Source organism: Dasypus novemcinctus, chromosome Y (genome assembly GCF_030445035.2).
Source record: "Dasypus novemcinctus isolate mDasNov1 chromosome Y, mDasNov1.1.hap2, whole genome shotgun sequence".
Classification (NCBI taxonomy): domain Eukaryota; kingdom Metazoa; phylum Chordata; class Mammalia; order Cingulata; family Dasypodidae; genus Dasypus; species Dasypus novemcinctus.
Genome location: NC_092216.1, coordinates 2,195,115 through 2,220,640, shown reverse-complemented (window position 1 = coordinate 2,220,640; position 25,526 = coordinate 2,195,115). Strand labels below are relative to the sequence as shown.

The window sequence follows — 25,526 nt, the reverse complement described above, 5'->3', positions numbered from 1 at the left end:
TTGCCTTCTTAGCCTCTGTGGTAGTTCTGTAGGCTGTCTGGTGAAGCTGCCCTACTGTGTTCTCAGTATTGTGCCCAGAGGGTCATGACTTGTACCTTTAAGACATTAGGTAAGTAGGAACACAAAACAAATAGGAACACAGAAGAAAGGTGAGTTAAGGGGAAAGAGAGAGTGGAAAGGAATAGAGAGATAGAGCAAAATAAACCAGGAATTTAGAGAGGAAGTATGGCATCATGCTTATGGGTAGGGTAGGTTTGTTAAGTCCAGCACCATCGGTTTCAGCTGCCTCACCTTGGGCACATCTCTTAGCATTCTTCTGCCTCTGTTCCCTCCTCTGTAAAATGGGGCAGTATTCATACCTTTCTCCAAGTGTTTGTTATACTCACCCCATTGCTGAGGGAGGGTTTCCTACCCTTGAGTTCTGGTGATAGCAGCACCCATGACACCCAACTGTCATGAACTGAAGGAAGTGGGCTGTATTAGTCAGCCAAAGGGGTTCTGATGCAAAATACCAGAAATTGGTTGGTTTTCATAAAGGGTATTTATTTGGGGTAGGGGCTTACAGATACCAGGCCATAAAGCATAATTTACTTCCCTCAACAAAGTCTATTTTCACGTGTTGGAGCAAGATGGCTGCCGACATCAGCGAGGGTTCAGGCTTCCTGGGTTCCTCCTTCCCAGGGTCTTGCTTCTCTCTGAGTTCAGGGTTCCTCTCTTCCCAGGGCTTGCTTCTTCCTGGGCTCAGGGTTCCACTCTTCCCAGGGCTTGCTTCTTTTTTTTTTCTTTCCAGTTTTTATTTCCCACAGTTATGTGAGACGTGATTCTGTGGGAGCAAAGCAGGGAGAGGAACTTGCAGTTAAGCCACTTGAGGTCCCAATTTATCTGAGGTCAAGGCATCACTTAATATCGAGCCTTAATGCCAGGCTCCACATCACAGTGTCGTTATGCCAGTGACCTTATGAAGTCTTTTCCAGGACCTGGTATGTTGTAGGGGCCATGTGGGTATTTGTGAGACCTGTTTGGAAGACACCTTGAGTGGAGCTCTGTGGACATCAGAAGAGGGCTGGGGGGCCTCAGGGCACACAATGCTCTGGCTGAACCTTGCAAGGACAAGTTTTATTGGAGATAGGAAGGGGCTGAATTTGGAGAGAAAGAGAACTCTGATGTCATTAGAAAGCTCCAGGCTCATGCCTTCATCTAAATGGCTTTGAGGACAATATAACTCTATTAGTCAAGGTTCTCTAGGGAAACAGAAACAATAGGAAATATCTGTAAGTAGTGTGAGATTTCATAAAATTGTCTCACATAACCACCATGTGGATGCACAAGTCCAAATTCCATAGGGAAGACTGCAAGCCAGGGGCTCTGATGAGTTCCCAGAAAACACTGGCTCTCTGATGTAGAGATGGAAATGCTCTCTCTAAATGCCGAAATCACTCCCCCCCCCCCTTTTTTGTCTTTATTTATTTTTTTAATATAACATTAAAAAAATACGAGGTCCCCATATATCCCCCACCCCCCTCTCCCCACTCCTCCCCCCATAATAACAATCTCCTCCATCATCATGAGACATTCATTGCATTTGGTGAATACATCTCTGAGCACTGCTGCACCTCATGGTCAATGGTCCACACCATAGCCCACACTCTCCCACAGTCCACCCAGTGGGCCATGGGAGGACATACAATGTCTGGTAACTGTCCCTGCAGCACCACCCAGGACAACTCCAAGTCCCAAAAATGCCCCCACATCACATCTTTTCCTCCCACTCCCTACCCCCAGCAGCTACCATGGCCACTTTCTCCACACCAATGCCACATTTTCTTTGATTACTAATCACAATAGTTCATGAATAGAATATCAGTAAGTCCACTCTAATCCATACTCTATTCCTCCATCCTGTGGACCCTAAGATGACCGTGTCCACTCCACATCTGTATCAAGAGGGGGCTTAGATTCCACATGGATGCTGGGTGAAATCCTCCTGCTTTCAGTTGTAGGCATTCTTGGCTCCCTGGTGTGGTGGTTGACGTTCTTCACCTCCATTTTAACTGAATGGGGTAAGTCCAATAAACCAGAGTGTAGGAGTTGCAAGTCTGTTGAGGCTCAGGGTCTGGCTATCACATGGTCAGTCCAGAGATTCAGGTGTCCTGGGTATACATTAAACCCCAGCACCAATTACAGATCCGGTAAAAGTAACAGGAGAGGCCTTTGAACAAAGATCACATCTGAATCCAGCTCCATCACACAGAAACACAAACTCCAAAGTAGGGCCAACTGACATGGCACTGAACTCCATCTGCCATGACCATAGAACCTGTGGGTCTCTGTAGCCTTCAGAAGAACCAATACCCGGGGTTGTATCTACTTTATCTGTCTGGGACTCTGCTGAGGTGTGCCTAAGGGCAACCCCTCTGATAACCTCCCGGCTCTTTTTGAAGACTCACAGCCATATAAACTCATTTGTCCTTCCCGTTTCCCCCTTTTATTCAGGTCAAAAAGCATTTTTAACTCCTGATTTTATCTGTAGACTGAGATATTCTGCTGGTCTGAGTTGACCCTTTTATTCAAGGTCATTTTACATCAGCTGATTGGATGAGACGTCACTCATTGCTGACAGTAATCTCCTTGGTTGATTGTAGACATAACCTGCCATCTATGCACTCAACTCCTTACTAAAATCCATGAATTGCTCTTGTATTGCAAATTAGCCCAGTGCTTGCTTGACCAAACAATTGGATACCATCACCTGGCTGAGTTGATACCTTTGCATAACCATCACAATAACATTCTGGAACTTTTATCTCTTCCTCATGTACACTCTGTGAGTTGCTGTATCATGAGAGACGGCCCGGGAATTCATTTGGGGAAAATCTCATGAAGGTCCCCTCTGCAGAGCTTGGACGTCAGGAGTTCCCAGTGCAGGTGTCATACGTGGGATCATTCACATCAGTGTGGGGAGACTCTGGTTGCAGTGGACCGTCTGATTTTCCTAATACAGACAGAACAAGCTACAGAGCTGATGGGGAATAGACATGGTTTGGGAAGGGAACTTCCAGTGGACGGCTGTTTGTGTCTCTGCAGTACATCCTCCCCAGTCCCTTCACACAGAGGATAATTGTGGGTCTAATTCCCCATTCCCTTGAAAAGAGAGGCCTTGTTTGAAAGGGGTCCAGCTGCCACAGCCATCCATTACATCGAGACCTTCATGAGTTTATGCTTCTGGTCAGTGAACCCAAATCACTTGTACGTTCTGGTTCATATTCAGCAATGAACACAGGGACAGACCCAATATGGAGGCTACTGTGCAGGCAGAGGCAGGAGCTCATTCTGTGGGAAACCCTCTGCCTTAGTCAGCCAAAGGGGTGCTGATTCAAAGTACCAGAACTCTGTTGGCTTTTATAAAGGGTATTTATTTGGGGTAGAAGCTTACAGTCACAAGGCCCTAAAGAGTCCAACTCAGGGTACCATAAGAGGTCCTTTCTCACCCAAAGTCATTGGCATGTGTTAGAGCAAGATGGCGGGCAACGTCTGCAAGGGTTCAGCCTTCCTCCTTCATCTTAAGGCTCTGTGGTCCCAGCTTCTGATCTCAGCTGCAGGCTGGCATAAGGCTCATCTCTCTCCCTGGGTTTATTTCTTTCTGGGCTCAGCTACTCTGCTCTCTTCACAAGGTCAGCTTTTGACTATGAGGCTCATCCCTCTTCCTGGGGTCTCTGTCATATCTAATGGAGCCTTCTCTCTTTCCCGTGTAGTTGCTTCTTGGTGTCTCTACTTCCATGTGAGAGTCTGTTGCCTACCAAGGGGGTGGGCACTTAATCCCGCATGCCCTAATGTCACGGTCAAATCAAAGTCCTAATTTTAACATAATCAAAGACATCTCATCTGTATCTAATACAGTCAGAGGGTATCACGCCCAAAGGAACAGACCAGTTTACCAACATATTCAATTATCTTTTTTGGAATTCATGAATAATATCGAACTGCCCAACCCTCTCTTCTCCTTACGCAGCTGCCACAGCCGTCCTGCAATTCCTCTTCTCTCTTCATAGCAACCTTTTCTGATTCATTCCTGGGAGGCAGCGCTTGTTGTGGGTAAGGACAGAGATGAGAGGCAGTGGCTCTGGTTTCACATCCCAACTTCATGGACCATCTGCTGTGTGAGGGGGCAAATTGCTCAACTTTTTTGAGCCACAGGTCTGCTTCTGTGAAATGGTTGTGCTGGCACTCAGCACAAGCCCTGGCATGTAATACTTGCCATTACCCTCTTCATGCTCAGAGGTGACTGTTTGGAGCCATTTCTCTTTTTGGCGGCAGCATTTCACTCATCTCTTCATTGGGTCTTCCTAGTCTCATGAGGAAAGCATCACTGTGGTCAAACCCAGGTCCCGGGACTCCCAGTGCTCTGGCGTCTTCCCACCAGAGGATGCACATAGATATCAAAAGTTAAAGTTCAGTGTACATGATTGCGTGTGCATCTGCGGGAGATTGAATTATGAATCCCAGAGAGCACCTTCTTAACTCACGCCTGTGGGTGTGAACCCACGGCAAATGGGACCTCTTGAAGATGTTGTTTTTAGTGAAGGTGTGGTCCAATTGAATGAGGGTGGGTCTTAAGGTAGGTTTCTGGAGGCCTTTATAAGCAGAAGCTATGTAGACATAGAGAAAGCCATGGGAACCAGCCAGGAGCCAAAAGTCAGGTGCTGAGGGTGGGGAGTGGGAAGAAGAGATGTGATATGGAGGCATTTTCAGGACTTGGAGTTGTCCTGGGTGGTGCTGCAGGGACAGATGCTGGACATTGTATGTCTTCCAATGACCCACTGGGTGGACTGGGGGAGGGTGTAAACTATAATGTGGACCATTGACCATAAGGTGCAGCAGTGCTCAGAGATATATTCACCAAGTGCAATGACTGTCCCATGATGATGGAGGAGGTTGTTATTATGGGGGCAGTAGTGAGGGGAAGTGGGTGGGGGTATATGGGGACCTCATATTTTTTTTTAATGTAACATTAAAAAAATAAATAAAGACCAAAAAGAAAAAAAAGTCAGCAGTGCCCAGGTGAGAAAAGAGAAGACATAGCTGTGTGACAGGAAAGCCAAGGAACCCAAGAATCAATGGACAGCCAGAACACCACAACCCAGGGAGGAAGCAAACCTTGCAGCCTTTAAACTAAGAGCCAGTCAAATCCTGTTTTGGCACAAACCTAGTAAGTGGTGTTTGTCATAGAAGCTGGGAAGCTAAGATGATATGTGAGAATGTGCTTGCATGTGCATATGTGTATTCATGTATGAGTCTGTTCAAGAACTGTATGTGGAGAAGTGGAAGTGTCTCAAGGAGTTGGGCACCCACCTGCCACAGGGGAGGTCCTGGGTTTGGTTCCTGGTGCCTCCTAAAGAAGACGAGCAAGACGGTGAGTTGACGTGATGAGCTGACGCAGCAAGCTGATGCAACAAGGTGACACAACAAGGAGACACTATGAGGAAACACAAGGAGAGACACAACCAGCAGGGAGCAGAGGTAGCTCAAGTGGTTGGGTGCCTCCTTCCCACATGGGAGGTCCTGGGTTCGGTTTCCTGTGCCCCCTGAAAAAAAAAAAAGACAAGCAGACACAGAGAGCACACAATGAACAGATGCAAGTGACACAGAGCAGACAATGAGATCAAACAGTGAGGGGGAAGAGACATTAATTAGTTAATTGATAAAATTGATATTCAAAATAATTACATTTTTAAAAGAATTGTATGTGTGCAAATAAGTATTTGAGTGTGTTTTCCTGTGCATATGTGAATATGTGCATATGTTTGCATGGGTGTTTCTGTGTGTGTGTGTTTGCACACCCACATGTACACCTGAACATTTATCACAGGTACCCTGCCTTTCACACGGACGTGACAGCAGTGATGGGTGATGCATGCAACAGCCCCATCAGGCATAATAAAGACCAAATGAATAAAACTATCCCTTTCATGAGCTGTCAAAGCACTTGGAAATTAAAGAATTACACATTAAATCTCATTTCCTCCATCTTCATTGTAAGCCCAAGGCTTTGAAGTTTTCAGCAAGTGATCGGAGTTGCGTTTTCTTAACTTAATATCAATTATCTATTTAAGCAAGCGATAGTAGAATAAATGGATATGGTTCATTCTCTCAAAGATGCGTTAGAATAGAGTATGCCTCTTTTTTTTTTCTGGCCAGCTGTGTGAGCAGCATTCATCTACTCTCAGCCAAGCAGAGGTTTCTTGTGAAGCACCAATATCAAACAATTTCTTTGCATCCTTTCCATCTGCTGGGGCGATTGCCACATTTTTGGTTCAATGCTTGTCATTTGCACATCCCAGGTTCATTTCCAACATACTGCAGACCGCCTCTTGCTTTCTAAAATGGCCATCCTAATATTCCAAGGGCATATGCCTGCTACAAGGACTGTTGCCCAAACAAGAGGATTTTCAAAATGTGGGGGAAATAGAAGCCCCCAAATACTACCCAACAGGGGGCTGAGTATATCCAGCTGAAGGGACAGCAAAGGGAATGCCCACGAGGGGCCGCTGCCTCCAGATGGAACAGAGAGCGTTCTCCTGGGATGGCAGGAATACTTGTTACACAGCTGAGCTAATGGTGGGTGCTCTGAGCAGCATCCTCTGGTGCCTGGGTGGGGGTGACTCTTGGTTTGCAGGATACTTACTTTCCAGGAGCCCACCTAAGAAGCTCTTTGCAAAGGAGGGGCTGCATTAACTTCTAAGTGATACAAGGAACCCTTAACAAGATTCTGCACCTGGTCAAGAGAACAAGAATCACTTGTACATTCTGCTTCATACTTAGCAACAAACACAGGGACAGACCTGGTGTGGAGGCAGGAGTTCATAGTGTGGGAAACTCCCTTTTTGTTATGTGGCTGGCAGAGCCATCTACCTCCAGGAGTCCTGTGCATTTGAGACCCTTTCTGTCTGCTGGGAACCCAAGTTGGTCCATCCTGCCTCTCCAATCACTTTGCCCCAAGCAGAGTGAGAAGTAAACAGGTCAGCACTGAGTTCTCAGGGAAACCTGTTGGAGCAGGTGACTTCTGCCCTTCTGATCTCCCTGGAATCCACAGGTGCTCACCTGTCTTTGCACCTGCATGGGTGGGAGAGAGATGTCCCCTGAACCACCCTGCCAGAGTCAGGGGCAGGGAAGAAGAGCTGGTACGATATCTTCAGGGACAGATCCTGCCCAGGTGCAGGCAGAACTCAGCCAGGAGAGAGTGGAGCCTGGAGGAGGTGGGGCGGACCAACGAAAGCTCATCCCAGATTGAGGGGCAACCCTATGAGTGACCTTGAAGAGAGAACTGGGTTTCTGCAGCATGAGGTGGCCTCTGCTCTCGAACTCATGCACACCCCACCATGTCTCCCACTGCATGGACGTTAGCATTTGCAAAACTTTAAGATTCTCCTGGGCAACCCCAGACTCTGGAAGTTCTCTAGGTCCATCCATGTCATCATGGTGGGCAGCAGGATACGTGAGAACAATTCCTGGGAATTGGAGGCTCCATCCCCTACTGCATGGGTCTGGCTGGACCTCTCACTCAGCACCAGAGGAAGAGCCATTTGCATGCTTTCTTCTGTCCAGCCATGATCAAGACCAAGAGGTGGTAGACCAAGAGTAGGAGAAGTTTCCAGAAGAGAACAGGATTCCCCCATTCCCCCCCAGATAGCCTGGCTTTTCCTTTTGAGGAGATACCAATGCCTGACCTTCCAGTGGCCCTACAGACAAGCATGTCCATCTGCATGTGTCTGTCCCCACTCTTGGACAACCAGTCACAATCCCCATCCCTGGAAGGTGTGTCGATTCATCATTATGTTTGGTAAATAGTTTCAGGCCCTGTGTGAGTTGCAGATGCCTCCTCTTTCAGGTCCTCCACAGAGGAACATGCTCCTGCAGTGACATGAAATGGCAGCCCCAGGGGCCTGAGATGCAATTAACAACCTCGGTCCCCTCTCCAAAGCCCACCCCACTCTTAGCTCCTAGGGCTACTATTAAAAAATTACTGAAAACCAGGGATGGGGAGGACTTGACCTCAGGAATGCATTGCCTCACAGTTCTGGAGGCTGAAAGTCTGAAATCAAGGTGTGGGTGAGTCTTTGCTGGCCATGTAAGTTGTTCACTGGCATGTAGCATAACCCCATGTCTACTCCATCTCAGAGCCATCTTCTTTCTAGCTCCTCTCTAAGTCCAAATCCCCTCTCCAAAAAAGGAAACCAGTCATACTGGATTATCAGTACTTCTGCTGCTTACCCTTTTTTTGCTCCATGGACCTCTTTGCCAGTCAGGTGAAAACCATGGACCCCTCACCAGATCCATGCCATACTGTGTGTTATTTATAAATATATCACACCCACACTACTGTGTCCCCACAAGAATAATGTTTTTGTAAAGTTTCAATTCAAACTCACAGGCCCCTTGTTAAGAATTAAGTCCCTTCCTAATCCACTTAGACCACATCTTAATTAATAACATATTTAAGAACCCTGTTTTCAGATAAGGTGCCATTTGTGTTTTGGGGATCAAGACTTAGACATGTCTTTTGGAGGACAGTTTTTTTGTGAATCCCAGAAAAGATCATGGTCTTAAACTAACCTGTTCTTGTGGGTGTGGGCCCTTTTGACTGCATTAAGGAAACTTTTGATTAGATCACTTTTGATTAGGTCACCTTAGGGCCTTTGATTGGCTGCATCAGTGAGGCATGACCCAGCTTGGGTCTCTCCCCTCTTGCTGGGGTTGTATATTAACTGAAAAGCAGAAACACACCAAGGAAGACACATGCCATTTCGACCCTGCCACATGTGAGAGAGAGGATCGCCTGCAAGTGCAGAAAGAAAGAAGTCCTGAGAAGCTGAGAGAGGTCCTGGAGGCTGGAGGCTGTGTGTGCTCTAAATCGGCAGAGCTCAGAGGCATGGAAAGAGGCCCCCAAGAGGGTGGGCCCATGGATGAGTGCTGCCAAGTGCTTGGTCACCCACAGCTGAGCTCCAAGAGAAAGCAGCCTAGAGGAGAAGGCAGAGACCCAGACGGAGAGCCGCCATTTTGTCCTCCATGTGGCGGGAGTCCAGGATCTGCCAGCCAGCAACCTTTGGTGAGCCATCATCTCTTATGATGCCTTGATTTGGACATTTTCACAGCCTCAGAGCTGTAAGATTTTACCCAAATAAATCTCCATTACAAAAGCCAACCCATTTCTGTTATTTTTGCATTGGCAGTCTTTAGCAAACTAAAACATCATCCAAGCTGTAACAACCGTTCCCACCCATCTCAACACTCACGGATATGGAATTTCCAATAATGCTTGTTTTCTTCCTTGGACTCTTGCAAAACCCCAAGTTCCTCCTCCTAGAATCATAGACACATCAGTTTCTCCAGGCAAATCCATTTCTTCTCTGTGGGCAGTAGAACATTGCTGTCTTGAGTATGAGACCACAAAACTCAAAGGAAAGTTTTACCTGAGCTGAACTCAGCAACTTCCCACCACAGCTTTGTTAAAATTTAGGGAGAGGTACATGCAAATGGGGAGTAGGGTTTTTTTCCTAGTAAAACCACAGCTTTTATATCCGCCTGTCAGATGGTGCTGTAGATTAAAAAAAAAAAACTTTGCTTTCCACTTTTATTTTTAACTTTCCATGGCCAGATGATAAGAACCTGGGTGACAGTTTTACTGACAATTGCAATAACCCTCCTTTTGAGCAGGTTTTCCTCCAGAGAGCTCAGCTGTGGGTTGGTTCCTACCCTGGTGTGTACCTAAAGTCCTATGATTACAGAGTTTCAGAGGAATGGGCTACAGGTTGAATTGTGTTCCCCCCAAAAAGATTTATTCAAGTCATAATCCCCAATACTGAGAATGGGATCTTACTTGGAAACAAGATCATTTTAGGTGCCATTAGCTAAGACGCCATCATACTGGATTGGAGTGGGTCCTTAATCCCAATATGACAAGAAGCTAAGAGGGAATTCTGTTGTGTTCAGAGTTTTTGGGCTGTAGTCCTAAAGACCCTTCAGTTCCCACAGATCCCCTCTTCTGAGCCCCAGAACTGCTCCATTCGACTTGGTGGCACCCCCTGCTCCTTCCATCAGGTGTTGCTGGGAGTGACTCATGGCCAACTCTTAGAAAGAGAGTGTATTCCAAGGTCACTGCTAGAGCAAATACATCAGCCTTGGAGGAAATCTCTTTTCTGTGCGTCAAGTTTCTTTGTGAAATGTATGTTTCCTCTAATCATAGGTTCATGGCCCATGGAAGCTCGAATCCTCAGGAGCTCGCCTCATTGAATGGAAACCAAGAGTCTCTTTGGTGCCATGATGTTTCATCTCATTGTTTATTCAACACAGGCAGAGTGCACATTTGCTTCCAGTAAATTAATAAGCATTTCTGTGTAATAAAGAGAGGTAGAATTAATACTTACATCAAGGAATGTCATATCTTTTTACCTCTTGAAGGGTAGGGGCCACAGAGAAAATTCCCACTGGAAGTGTGTGGCTGTTGACCCCTGTTCAAGGGTCTCACAATAGTGCAAATATGACTAATCCCACTGAATGGTGTGCTTAGGAGTGGATGAGATGGAAGATTTATGCTGTGCAGATGTTCCCACTTTTTCTTTTTTTACAAAAGAATGAGCAACTAAATAGACAATGACAATTAAATGCAACATGTGATCCTGAACAACAATCTAACATGAGGAGAAAATGCCCAAAGAGACATTTTTGGGACATATATGGGAAAAAATTGAAATATAGATTGTAAGCTTTATATCAATGTTAAATTTCTTGAGCTGGATAACTGCACTTTAGGTGATTGCATAAGTAAATATCCTAGTTTTTAGGAAATGTGCATGGCAGCATTAAGTGTTCCAGGAATATGATGTATACATCCTAAACGCAAGTGTTCAGAAAGTAATTGATACATAAATAGGCAGGTGGAGGAATGCATGGATAGATGGATGGATGGATAGGTGGCTCTGTGAATGGACAGATGATAGATTTGATGATGATGATGGTGAAGATAGATTGATCAATAAATGATGGATGGGTAGATGGGTGGAAAGACAGAGAGATGATAGATAGATAGATAGATAGATAGATAGATAGATAGATAGATAGATAGACAGACAGACAGACAGATATAAATGTTAGAGATGATAGATGATGAATGGATGGATGATAGATGATGGATGGGTAGATGAGTGGAAGGATGGATAGATAGATGATAGATAGATAGTTGGCTATAGATGGATTGATAGATGACATATAGATGGACAGATAGACTGATAGATGATAGGTAGATAGATAAGATGATAGATAGGTGATGAATGGATGGATGATAGAGATGATGCATGGGTAGATGAGTGGAAGGATGGATAGATAGATGATTGATAGATAGATAGATAATAGATAATAGATAGATGATGTGGCAACTTTGGCAGATCTGGTGGTGGATCTGGGTATTTTGGGAGATAGACATATGTTAGAGTTCTCCGTAGGGGTTTGTATTTTTTTTTTTTTTTTGGTAACTGTCCTGTAAGAGAAAAAGTATTTCAAAACAGGAAGAAAATAATCCAAACGAACAGTCCTTGGCTGGACTTGCTTGCCCTTTCCTACTCTCTGCGTGAATTTATCATCCCAAGAGATGAACACAGAATGCCACCAGCAGCAGCCAAATGGCGTGTGCGCCACAACGAAAGTTGACTCACCCTTGACTCCTTTTCTTCTTTCCCAGACCCCAGAAGAAGGGGCTTGGACCTCCGTCTATGCCGCCGTGTCCCCTGAGCTGGAAGGTGTTGGCGGTCGCTACCTTTACAATGAGAAGCCAACTGCATCCCTGCAGGTTACGTACGACAAAAAGCTGCAGCGGGAGCTGTGGTCCAGGAGTTGTAAGATGACCGGCCTCCTGGACATAACCCAGGATGCCGTCTCAGGGTAGCTGCCAGGAGGGAAGAGCTGTGCACTTGGCCTGCTCTCCATCTGGGAAGCACCCTCAGGGCTCTGTCCAAAATTCCAGGATCCTCTTCCCTCAGTGGGAACACGTAGACAATTAGGAAATGAACTGGAGAGCCATTGGGAAGGGCCTTGGTTAGGTGGTCCAATGAAGAGTCTTCATTCAATACGCGATGGGTTTCAATATGTGATTGATTAATTACAGGTGTCACGAATGATTAAAGCTTCTGATCCAAGTGTGGGGTTTTTCTTGGTGAGCACAGAGGGCCTGGGTAGGTTTAAGGTGAGAGGAGCCCTTTCCAGGATACACTGTCCTGTCTGGGGACTTGAGCTTTTGGGGGGTCTCCTGTTTTGTTTGTCCTCACACTCCCTCTGCCTCCCTGGAGACCCAGACACGGACATTTGCCCATGCAATCCCCGTGTGTCCCCAAAGGATATATGTGGCCGACTGCATTCCCCAAAGCCCTTTGACATCACCAGCTGGGTGGGATGCTAACCACCTACACAGAGGGCTGGGGATTTCCCAGGAAGGAGATGCGAGTGAAGATCAGGGGCAGGGTGGGGGCTGGACATGAGCATATGGTCTGCTCAGGTTCCACCACCCAGACCATTGTGAGGACGTTTAGTGTCCCTCTGCCCTGAGGGGGCGTGAGTGAGCACCAGGGATAGGATATGGCCACCTTGGAGTGACCACTTGTGGGTCCACCACCCAGACCATCATCCATGAGGATGACCAGTGTTCCTTTGCCCTGAAGGGGTGTGACTGAGCACCAGGGATAGGATGGAGTCTGAATACACTCACCTTGGAGTAACCACCTGTGGGTCCACACTCAGTCCATCATCTGTGAAGATGTCCAGTGACCCTCCACCCCAAGGGTGTGTGAGTGAGCACCAGGGATAGATGAGGTCTGAATATGCTCACCTTGGAGTGACCATGACTGTGGAGTGACCACACTGGTGCCTGTCATGGTTCCCCCCTGGGCCATCAACCGTGAGGACGCCCAGTGGCCTTCTGTGTGGTGCAGCACTCTTCTCAGCTCAAGTGCTTATCCCTTAACAAATCCACACCTAAAATATGCTGGAGTCTCTTCCTCGCCTTTAATATTTTCTTCTTGAGGACTCATGTAACCTCACACTTTGTATCTAGGAGGTCAGTCTTCTCTGCACATGGCAGCTGTTGGGGTGGAAACTTTATGCATCTGGTGGCCCTGAAGGAAGAGGACTTTCTCTTGAGTGGCCAATGGTCAGCTTTTTTAATAGAAGGAAAATGTCTTAATGGTTTTGTCCCCAGTGATTGGGGCGGTCCCTTCAAACCCATGTCAGGAGAGGCACTTCCATGGCAGGTGCCTTTGGAGGTCATGCTAGACAAGCCTCCTTGGCAGGTGCTCCCTGACGACTATGACATTTAATCCCATGTCCACCTCCATCAGCTCCCTCTTGGTGTCCCCTTGGCCCTTGATCTACCTGGGAAGCAGCATGTCCACCATTGGCACCTTCTGGGCCACTTCTCCTTTGTTTCATCACTTTGCTTAGGAGGAAAAAGACAGTACTTGCTACATATCACTTATTTCCAGAGGTTATTCTGGGCTCTTTCACAAATGCCACTCATCCATGCATTCTTCCATTCATCTACTCATTCATCCATTACCATTCCTTCCAAAAGAATATTGAATAGCTACCTTTTGCCAGGGATGGCTCCATGTTAGTCTAGAGGTTAGCAGACTTTTCTGTTGGTAAATATTTTAAGTGTTGAAGGCCATACATTCTCTGTTGCAACTGGTCAACTCTGCCATTGTAGTGTGAAAACATCTACAGACAATATATAAGCACATGGGCATGACTGTGTGCCAATAAAACTTTATTTACAAAAACAAGACACAACCAGACCCCCTGTTTAGCCACTGTACATCATGTGTAGAAGATTATAAATCCCACTCTACAGATGGGGAGATTTACCGTCAAAAGTATTCATAAACTTGTCCAGCTTCAATGCAGATGGGACTTAGGATGGAGCCAAGGTGTGTCTGATGCCACAGACCACATTTTGCCTTTATGGATAAACAGGGTGCTTGGACTTCTGTGTCATGGACTCTCCAGATGAGGGACCCACCATGGTGAAGAGGCAAGAGAGCTGGACTTTGTCCCTCATGGCATTTGCTCAGATTCTTGCCCTTCTCATCTGCATCTTGTGGAGCTGACAGTGTCCCAGCCTGAGATCGATCATGCTGTAGCCCCTTCTGCAGAGCCTTGCAGATTCTGTACAGAATGTCCGCTTAAATAATCAACATCCTCAGCGCCTTCACAGAAAGCTGTGGCCCAAGCATGAGGATAACCAGGGACCTTGGAGCAGTGTGGATGGAGAAGAGCCTGGAAAAGATTCCACCTGCACCTCAGAGATTGCTAACTTCCTTCCATGCCAGTGGGACTCATTGTGCTTGGGGAGAGGTGAATCCCAATGTTGGGAACCCACAAACCAACTTGTGGGTCTGCAGTTACCCTTGGGTTAAACATCTGCCAAGTCCCCATGAGGCTCGGGTGTCCTTGGGAAGATGGAGTAGATATCCCCATTCAGTGGGTTCACATAGTTCACTGAACATGAGCCTTGTGGGCTAGATGCTCTGGGGCCCCAGGAAACATCTGCCCCATTTCTGGGGACCTGAAGAGTCAAAGAAGTCATGTATCTCCTCACACATAACCAGGGAAGCTTCAGTAGCTCCACACTTGCCTCCTGTGTTGCAGTTGCCATCTTGAAATTCTTAATAAAGATTAAACAAGGGTCTTCACATTTTCATTTTGCACCTGGCCCATAAATTTTGTAGCTTACCCTGCTCACATGCTCTCCCTCCTCAAGGAAAGGGAGCGAGTCTGCCTCTGGAGACAATACCCCAGCTCCCCTGAGCACCGTCGTCAAACCACTGGGCTGTTGAGTCTGTCATTGGCTATGAAGACTCCCCTGAGTTCCAGCAAGGCTGGTGGTTCTTGGCTGCTCACTGAGGAATCCTCTGAGAACAACTGATGCTCAATTCCCCCACTCAGAGTTCCCAGGTTAATTCTTCTGGGCATCAGCATTTATTTAAAGTACCAGGGAGCCAAGAGTGCCTACAACTGCAAGCAGGAGAATTGCATCCAGCATCCATGTGGAATCTAAGCCCCCTCTTGATATAGATGTGGAGTGGACACAACCATCCTAAGGTCCACAGGATGGAGGAATAGAGTATGGATTAGAGTGGACTTCCTAATACTCTATTCATGAACTATTGTGATTAGTAATCGAAGAAAATGTGGCATTGGTGTGGAGAAAGCGGCCATGGTGGCTGCTGGGGGTAGGGAGTGGGAGGAAGAGATGTGATGTGAGGGGTTTTGTGGGACTTGAAGTTGTCCTGGGTGGTGCTGCAGGGACAGTTACCGGACATTGTATGTCCTCCCATGGCCCATTTGGTGGACTGTTGGAGAGTGTGGGCTATAATGTGGACCATTGACCATAAGGTGCAGCGGTGCTCAGAGATGTATTCACCAAGTGCAATGAATGTCTCATGATGATGGAGGAGGTTGTTGTTATGGGAGCAGGATTGTGGTGAGGGGAGTGGGAGGTATATGGGGGCCTCATATTTTTTTAATGTAACATTAAAAAAATTAAGACAAAAAAAAAAAAAGTCCCCACAGCATTCACTTCTTCAACCAAGGTTGAGATTCAGGAAACACCGGCTACCACTTGCAGCTCTGGACCCCTGCACCTCCGGCAACCCCCATCCAGAATCATTTCAACCATCTGAAAGTGCTCGGTTGTTTCTGCTAAGCTTGGAACCCAAGCTGCTGTGGTTCAGAATTGGAATTCCACCCCAACGTTAAACCAGGATGGAGGATCAAAAACGCCATGGAGAACCCGTAACAGCTTAAAATCCTTGTATACAGTACCAGCTGCACTTTATCATGACTGCAAAGATCCGAAAGCTGTACCTGGCTCCTGGTGAAGCATCGGGATGTTTCCCACGTAGCCAGGATCTTCCATTGCAGATGGAACAGGTACAAGCAGTGTTTGACAGATGCTGCCACCCCCAGGTAGAAGACTCAGCTTCAGAGCAATTTGAATCTTGCATGAATCTGGCCTCTGGTTGCACCTCCTTGTTACACAATGGTGTTTATGTGTTTGTTCCTCCTTGGGAGACAGAGAAGCTGATTCCCTAGAAGCCACTGGATGCCTGATTGTACAGTTCCTCCAGCCAGGAGACACTTACCAGCAGCTAGAAAGATCACATGGGCAGCTTACAGAGTAGAGCTGAACACTCTTAGCTGAGCATTGGGATCCTGGGGTAAGCCTGTCGTCGATGTTGGCAGGACCCCTGGGAACATCAGGATCATTTTCATTCCCCAGGCAAGAGTGACTTCAATAGTTGATCCAATGACATGTGGCTTTCCTGCTAACGTTGCTCTTTTGTCCCTCCATGTAGCATCCATGTGTTTTGTTCAGAATTAGCAATGGGTGTTGCCACCGCATTCATTCATTCATTCATTCATTCAATATGTGTTCAGTGTTAGTCCCCAGCCAGGGTCTGAGACAACCCTGGTGCTCAAAGTTGAGTGGGACAGAACTTACATTGAAACGGGTTTATGCTCTATGGCAGGCCAAAGATGTCCCTGGAACATGATATGATATGATTACATTAAGGATCCTGAATTGGGAAGTTATCCTGGATTATCTGAGTGAACCCTAAAGGCAGTCACAAAATCCTCACAGTGGGAGATTTGAAGACATTGAACCGAAGCCAGTGTGACAAGGAAATGGAGTGATGCCGTCACAAACCAAAGAATGTCCAGAGCCTCCAGAAGCTGAAAGAGGCAGGGAGGAGACTCTCCTTCAGAGGGAGCATGGATCTGCCCTCACCTTGATTTCAGATTTTGATCTCCAGAGCTGTGAGACGGTAAATGTACGTTTGTTTAAGCTGCCCAGTTGGTACTGTTTGTTACAGCAGCTATAGGAAACTAGTACAGTCTGCTGGGAATCATATGGTTTATTAATATCCATACTGGTCAGCAGTTATTAGTGGTCTTCTCACTGCCCCCTCTCCAGGCACACACACTCCAGCGCCACCTGGAAATGTCCCTCTCATCTGGCGATGGTGAAGATGAGCATGTTGGTGTGATACAAAACACACTTATAACCCCTCTCGCTGTTGACTGGTCCTATGGAAACTCCTCTCTGTGAACTTGGAATTGAGAGGATGCTGCAGTCTGAATGGTGTCATGAACAAATGTGTCAGTGAGATGGGAAGCAGAGGAAGTGCTTCCCAAAGAAGGAGGGAGAGGAGGATAAGCAGATGGGCAAGAAATGCAAGAGGGAGGGAGAGCAGGAAAAGGTCCCCAGAATGCACAGGTGTTGCCTTGCCCAAAGCCTGCTGCATCCCAGCCCACAGCTGTGTCTTATGATAAATGATGTCTTCTTGCTTGGGCTAAAGGAGTCTTATTTCTTGGCAACCAAAGGGGTCAAACCAATTAAGCAGAAGGACAGGTATGACCCGAAAATGGACAGGAATTGAGTGATGTTTGAGAGTACAGGGAAGAAGCCCCAGGGCTGCCCAGTGAAGCCTTCCCAAGGAAGCCTTCCTGAAGAGAGAGGGCTGAGCCCTCATCAGAGACCCTGGGAATCTGGCTGGAGCTCTGACCTTGACCTCTTCAGCCAGCTCAGGTTACTGGGGAGTGAAGAGTCAGAGCTGGGGAGGGGACAGCTAGGTGTGAACAAGGAGGATGGATGGGGTTGGGTTGGGAGAAAAGGCAGGGAGACCCTGGAAGAGGTTGAGATGGGAGTGCCAGGGGGAGCTACAGGGTTGCCAATGATGAGATCTGGGGCTGAGAAGAAAAAGAACCCTAGGATGAGGCTTCAGGCTTGGTCCAGGACCTGGCTGGTGTCGATGACCCAAGGAACTGGATCACATGAGAAGGAAGGATTCACGGGCAGAGGCGATCCGGAGCTCCAGCTGGGACCATGTTGGAAACATCCAATGGCAGTGTTCAATAAGCATGAGCCAGGACAAGACTGGGTTCAAGAGAGATGACATCCTGGACACAGGCTGAGGTCCTGGGCATGGATGTGCTGAGCCCAGTTCAGCAATTCCAAGAAGAAAGAGTGGGCTTAGCAAGGCTTTGGTCTATGCTGGGCACATCAGAGTTTATGCTCCAGGCTTGATGCCAAGTTGATTGTGTGGGCATCAGTATGAGTTTCCTACAGCTGCTACGACAGATTAGCAGAAATTGGGTGGCTTGAAACAACAGAAATTTATTCTCTCAATCATTCTGGAGATCAGAATTCTGATATCAAGGTGTGGGCAGGGCTATGTTCTAGCCCCTTTAAGCATCCAGCTTCTGGTGGCTCCAGGCATTCCTTGACTTATTGATACATCACTCTTCATGTGTCTTCTCTTTGTCTCTGTCTTCTTCTTTCCCATTTTTTTATAAGGGCATTTATTATTGGATTTTGCCCCTCCCCCAATCCAGATGACATCATCTTGAGATCCTTAACTTAATTACATCTTCAAAGACCCTTTTCCCACCCCACGCAACTCCTCTCACATCACCAAACTCTTGCATTAGTGTGGCACATTCATTGCATTTGGTGAATACATTTTGGAGCCCTGCTGCACAGCATGGATTATAGTTTACATTGTAGTTTACGCTCTTCCTCAGTCCATTCAGTGGGTTACGGCAGGATATATAATGTCCTGCATCATCCCTCGAATATCTCAGGACAACTCCAAGTCCTGAAAATGCCCCAATATCACACCTCCTTTTCCCTTTCCCTGCTTTCAGCAACTCCAGTGTCCACTGTCTCCACATCAATGATAGCATTTCAAAATGATTCTGAAAGTCATCAGAGGGGCCATGCCCACACATGCCCAGCGGGAACACAGAGACAGCCAAAGTAGATACAATCTCAGGCAGTGGCACCCCCGAGGGTTCTACAGTCATGGCAGATCTTGCTGGGGTCTTATATAAACAGAATTGGAAGCAGAAATACACAGAGAAAGACGGATGCCATTTTGACCCTGCCATGAGAAAAAGGATCACCTACAGCTGAGAGAGCAGCTGGAGGCTGGAGTCAGTGGAGAAGGTGAAAGAGAAAGGCTGGAGATGAGATGACCATATGCCTGAGCCTTCACAGCTGAGCTTGAGGAGAAAGAGGAGCAGCCGAAGATGAAAGAGAGAAGATCCAGAAAGAGATGAGCCATATGTCTGATTGTCCACAACTGAGCTCAAGGAGAAAGAAGGGGTGCTGAAGCTGAAAGAGAGGAGACCCAGAAAGAGATGAGCCATATGTCTGACCCTTCGCAGTTGAGCTTGAGGAGAAAGAGGAGCAGCTGAAGCTGAAAGAGAGACGACCCAGAAAGAGATGAGTCATATGCCTTATTGTCCATAGCTGCGCTCAAGGTATGCCTGGAAGGGAAGGCTGGGACCTCAGCAGAGATCAGCCACCATCTTGCCTTATCACAGGGCAGGAGTCCAGGATCTGCCAGCAGCTGACCTTTGGTGAGAAACTATCCTTGATAGTGCCTTGATTTGGACTTTCCGTGTTCTTGGAACTTTAAGTTCTTACCCTAATAAACCCCCATTTTAAAAGCCAGCCCCGTTCTGGTAACTTTGCATTGGCAGCCTTTAGCAAACCAAAACGGGCACCATCTTGCAAAATATAGTACAGTATCTCAACCAGGATGCTGACATTGATTCCATCCACTCATCCTGTCCAGGTTTCCCATTTTACTTGTGTTCCCGTGTGTGTGTACGTTTGAATTCTTTGCAATTTTATCACCTTTATAGACTCGTGAATTCACCGCCACAGTTAAGATGCTGAACATTTCCAAAAGCACAAGGGTGCCTCCTCTTGTCCTTTATAACCACTGTCTCCTCCCTCCTGACCCCAACCCCTTCCCCAAATTCTAACCTGTGTCAATTCCTAATACTTTCTCCATGTCTAAAATTTTGTCATTTTCAAAAATGTTTTATTAAATGGAATCATAGTATATAAACCTTTGAGGTTTGCCTTTTCACTTAGCATATTTTCCTATGCCTTCATTTAAAAAAATTTTTTTAATTGTATTTTTGGAAGATACAGAGATCACAAAAATGTTACATTATGGCTGTGGAGAAAGTGGCCATGGTAGCTGCTGGGGATAGGGAGTGGGAGGAAGAGATGTGATGTGGGTAAATTTTCAGGGGTTGGATTTGTCCTGGGTGGTGCTGCAAAACAGTTACCGGACATTGTATGTCCTCCCATGGCCCACTGGTTGGACTGGGGGAGAGTGTGGGCTATGATGTGGACCATTGGCCATGAGGTGCAGCAGTGCTCAGAGATGTGTTCACCAAATGCAATGAATGTCTCATGATGATGGAGGAGGTTGTTGTTATGGGGGGAGGAGTGCAATGAGGGGAGTGGGGGATATGTGGGGACCTCATATTTTTTTAATGTAACATTAAAAAAATAAAGACAAAAAAAAATGTAAGAGTTTCCCATTTACCCCACACCCACCCTGCCCCACTCCTCCCACATCGTCAACCTCTTTCATCATTGCGGCACATTCATTGCATTTAGTGAATACATTTTGGAGCACTGCTACACCACATGGATAATAGTTTACACTGTAGTTTACACTCTCCCCCAGTCCATTCAGCCGGTTATGGCAGGATATAGAATGTCCAGCATCTGTTCCTGCAGCATCATTCAGGACAACTCCAAGTCCTGAAAATGCCCCACATCTCATCTCTTCTTCCCTCTCCCTGCCCTCAGCAAGTATCATGGCCACTGTCTCCACATCAATACTACACTTTCTTCCATTACTAGTCACAATAGTTCTATAGTAGAATACCAATAACTCCATTCTATATCACTTTTATTTCAGATTGCCTCTTGGAAATCAAATATGGGTGGTTCACATTTTTTTACACTTAGGATTCTCTGTTTTAAAATCAGTGAGTTTACACTTGTGATGGTTAATTTGAGGTGTCAACCTGGCTGGGATGTGATGCCCCGTTGTTGGGCCAAACACTGGCCTACATATTGCTGTGAAGGTATTTTGTAGATGGGATTAGCACCTAATAGAGTCGACTTTAAGTAAAGGAGATGGCCCTTGATAATGTGAGTGGCCCTCATCCAATCAGTTGGAGTCTTCCAGAGAGAAGAAGAAATTCTGCCACAAAACGACACCATCTACTCCTTTCTGGGTTTCCCACCTGCCCTACAAATTTCAGACTTGCCAGGCCCCGCAATCACTTGAACCAATTCTTTAAATCCCTTTTATATACTTATATCCTTTTGGCTGTTTCTCTGAAGAACCCTGAGTCATGCAAACCTCTTTACATTATTTGCAATTATAGGTATATTTATATTTATTTCTGAAACCTAATTTTTTTTTCAAAGAATAATACTACACCACAACGTAGAGTTTATTTTAGGGATGAAAGGATGGGTTGAATATTAGGAAATCTGTTAGTGCCTGATCATGGTGAACTCAAAATGCTCTCCCGAGGCGCGTCTCCAACTTCAAGCTCACGTCCTCATCTGCTCCACCTGAGCTAGCTCATTTGTCTGTAGAGTCGAAGCCCCAGAAAGGAAAACAAAGGACCGCCTTGACGGTGTTAGTACTTGGTGCTCGTTGTCGCGCATTCACATTTAGAAACATAAAGTCTCTCCACAGATTAATCTCAGAATTCCTGCTGATTGAAGTCCATTCCTCCTCCAGTCCTCTGTGCTGACCTGAGAGGAATTGGTTCATAGATTGGAATATAAATGGCTGCCCCGTGTTGCCCTTTGACCTTTGGACATCATCCTCAAATACAAGGGGATTAGATGGCCCGCCTTGAACAAAAGTTCTCTCTCTTTTTTTTTTTTGAAATTTCAGCTTCTCATCTCTGAAAGGGAGGGAGAAAAACAATTTTGATGGCAATTCCCAGCAACATCAAAAATGACAATGAACAGACCCAATTTGGCTCCATGATTTCTGTAAGTCTGACATTCTCTCTATGGGGGTTTGGAGAAGGACCAAAGCAGAGTGAACTGTGACAATCGATTTTCAAAGCAGCAGCCTAAAACACAAGACTGTTCTTCCAGTGGTCGGAGCAAGCTATCCAGCAGTCCTAGATGATTAAGGGGACTCGAGCTGCTCCCAGAGGCACAGGATTTGTCTTCAGGATGTGCCTCGGGTGTTAGGAGAAAGCGGCTCAAGGTTAAATCATAGACACAAATTATCTCCTCTGCCAGAATGATGGAGAGCTTTGCCAGATGGTGCAAGTGGCAACGCCCTGCTTGGAAGATGGTGAAGGCAGCAAGGAAATGCCCGGCATGGAGAGGACGTGTCAGCAACCCACAGTAAGAGCAGGGCACAGGCAGCAGGTTCAACAGAAGCTGGGGGGGCACGGACCCGGAGCTGCAGGTCGGTCATTGCATTTCCTGACTACATAAAAACAGGTTGCATTCTGGGGTCATGGGCTTCCCCCAGGTTTTCTGAAGCTTGGCACTATTGATGCTTGAGACCGAGTCGTTCTCTTTGGTGGGAGATGGTCCTGGGCACTGTAGGGTGTTGAGAAGCATCTCTGGGTCAGGAACAGCCCCCTCTCCAGGTTGGACAACCAGAAATGTCTCCAGTCACTGCCAGCTGTCCCCTGGGGGGAATCTCCCACCACAGTAGACAGGTGATGACAGATACATAGATGACAGACAATATGTGATAGGTAGCTGGATGATAGAGATAGATGATAGATAGATGGGTATACCGATAAACAGTGATAGAGAGTGGAGGGTAAATGGTAGATATATAGATGATAGATAGATAGATAGATAGATAGATAGATAGATAGATAGATAATAGACATGATAAATAGAGAGATGATAGATAGATAGATAGATAGATAGATAGATAGATAGATAGATAGATAGATAGGTAATAGAGATAATAGACATGATAGATAGATAGATAGATAGATAGATAGATAGATAGATAGATAGATAGATAGATAGATAGATAGATAATGGATAAACAGATGAATTGATAGATGAAATAGATGAATAGGTGATAGAGGAATATACAGATAGCTACTGATAGACTGTGATAGAGAGATCAATTGTAGATAGATATGTGTAGATAGATACATAGATGGATGGATGATAGATCATAAATAGATAAATAGTAGAGGGAAGAGAAAGAGATGATACATTGATGATACTTAAATAGATGAAGGATTGAGGGAGATGACTGAAGGGTGAAAGAGACGACATAGAGATGTATGACAGAAAGCTAGGTAGATAAATAGAAGCTAGGGATAGAGAGAAATAACGAATGGATAGATAGATGGTAGTTAAGTAGAGGATAATACACATGACTGATAGAGAGAGGTAGATTGTAGATAAGTAGATGATGGATAGAGAGATGATTGATAAATGGAGATATATATATAAATATGATAGGTGATAGATACATGAGATAAATGATAGGTATACAGATAGATGATAGATGAGATAGATGATGGATGGTAGGGTGATGAGAAATGATGGATGACAGATGATAGAAGCCAGATATATACGTATATATAGAAAGAATAGTTGGGTAGACAGATAATAGATAAATGATGATAGAGATAAGGAGATAGAGATAGGTACATGATAGATTGATGAAAGATGATAGGTGGAGAGATGATAGATTGATAGGTAGTTTAGAGAGATGATAGATGATTTGATAGATGATAAATAGATGATAGATGATAGATTGATAGGTAGATTAGATAAATAGGTGACAGGTCAAGAGATGATAGATTGATAGATAGATAATAAATAGATGATAGATGATAGATCGATAGGTAGATTAGATAAATAGATGACAGGTCAAGAGATGATAGATTGATAGGAAGATTAGATAGATGATAGATGATAGATTGATAGGTAGATTAGATAAATAGATAGATGATAGATTATGGGTAGATTTGATAGATGATAGATTGATAGGTAGATAGATAGATAGACAGATGGATAGACAGACAGGAGGTGCTAAGGCAGGTTCCTCGTCCTTAGCACTGGTGAAATCTGGGGCTGGCTATCTGTGGAGGCGTCCGTCCTGGGCACTGCAGGCTCTTGAGAGCCTTCCTGGCCTCCACCCACTCAACCTCTCCTGTCCTGACAACCAAAACTGTCCTCCAACCTGCCGTGAGTCTCTAAGTGGCAAAGCTTCCCCCAGTTAAGAAACACTGAATTTCCCCAAACACTACATTGTTCACAACATTTATACCTGTATGCTCCAGATTTTAGAATTGCAGAGCTGGAGAGGGCATTAAAATTCCAAGCGAGTTATCATTCTGTTCCTGAACAAACCAAGTAACAAGAACGAAAAAATAAAGCCCTGAGTGTCACGCCAGCCAGCGAGCAGAGCTGGCTGGTTTTCAAAGGAGAGCATCCCCAGTCTGCCTTTTCCTCTTCTCAGTGCACTTGGGGTCAGGAAATAGCATCTCCCTGCATCTGGAATGCGGCGCGATGAGCAGACTCCCGTGGGCGTCCCCCTTCCTACCCCTGAAAGCTCACAGTTCTGTCTGCACCTGCTCCAGAACTGTTGCCTCACACACCCCAAGGAAAGTGATCCTGGATCCTAAGTGGACCACGTACTGTCTCCACCTCCTCCAGACTTGATAACTTGCATACCCCAAGGAAAGTGATCCTGGGTCCTAAGTGCATCATGGACTGCCTACACCTGTTTCAGAGCTGATGCTTCACACACCCTGATGAAATTGATCCTGAGTTCTAAGTGGACCACATGCCATCTGCCCCTGCTCCAGACCTGCTACCACACATACCCCAAGGAAAGTGATCCCGGGTCCTACGTGGGCCACGTCCTGTCTGCACCTGCTCCAGCCCTGATACCTCACACAGCTCAAGGAATGTGATCCCGGGTCCTAAGTGGACCACATGCTGCCTGCACCTCCTCCAGATCTGATACGTCACACACCCTGAGGAAAATGATTCTGGGTCCTAAGTGGACCACGTATCACCTTCACCTCCTCCAGAGCTCATACCTTGCACACCTCGAGGAAAACCCACCAAACAGAAAACAACCCAATGACAAGACAACAAAGAGGCACAACACAGGAATAATGTTAGAATGAACCAAAATGGGAATAGATAATAATTTAGGTGGCCTTAAGGGGGAGAGTGTAAACTATAATGTAAACTATACACTATATGGTGCAGCAGTGCTCCAAAATGTATTCACCAAGTGCAATGACTGTGCCACAATGATGAAGGAGGTTGTTGATGTGGGAGGAGTGGGGTGGGGTGAGGGTATGGGGTATGTGGGAACCTCTTATATTTTTAAATGGAACATTTTTTGTGATCTATGTATCTTCAAAAAATACAATTTAAAAAATGATGGGGGTGGGGGGGTGGAGAGTGGGTATATGGGAACATCTTATATTTTTTAATGTAATGTTTTGTGTGATCTATTAACTTAAAAAAAGATAATTAGGAAATAAAATTTTTTTTAAAAAATTTAAATAAAAATTTACAGCCAAAAAATAAAAATAAAAAATAAGAAGGTGGGCACCCTACCTCACAC

At 45.8% G+C, this 25,526-nt stretch overlaps 1 protein-coding gene across 5 annotated transcripts in view; it reads left to right on the top strand.

Moving 5' to 3' along the window:
• LOC139436115 (polyprenol dehydrogenase-like) overlaps positions 1-25,526 on the top strand; it is a 268,412-nt gene that overhangs the window by 174,395 nt on the left and 68,491 nt on the right. For 2 of the 5 annotated variants that reach the window (XM_071213454.1, XM_071213452.1), the window contains one exon: positions 11,732-12,185. The exons of the other annotated variants lie outside the window; for them this stretch is intronic. In XM_071213454.1, coding sequence (XP_071069555.1) covers positions 11,732-11,935 — 204 coding nt within the window. In that variant the 3' untranslated portion in view covers positions 11,936-12,185. Of the gene's footprint in view, positions 1-11,731; positions 12,186-25,526 lie in introns of those variants that run through there. 5 annotated transcript variants of the gene reach the window in all.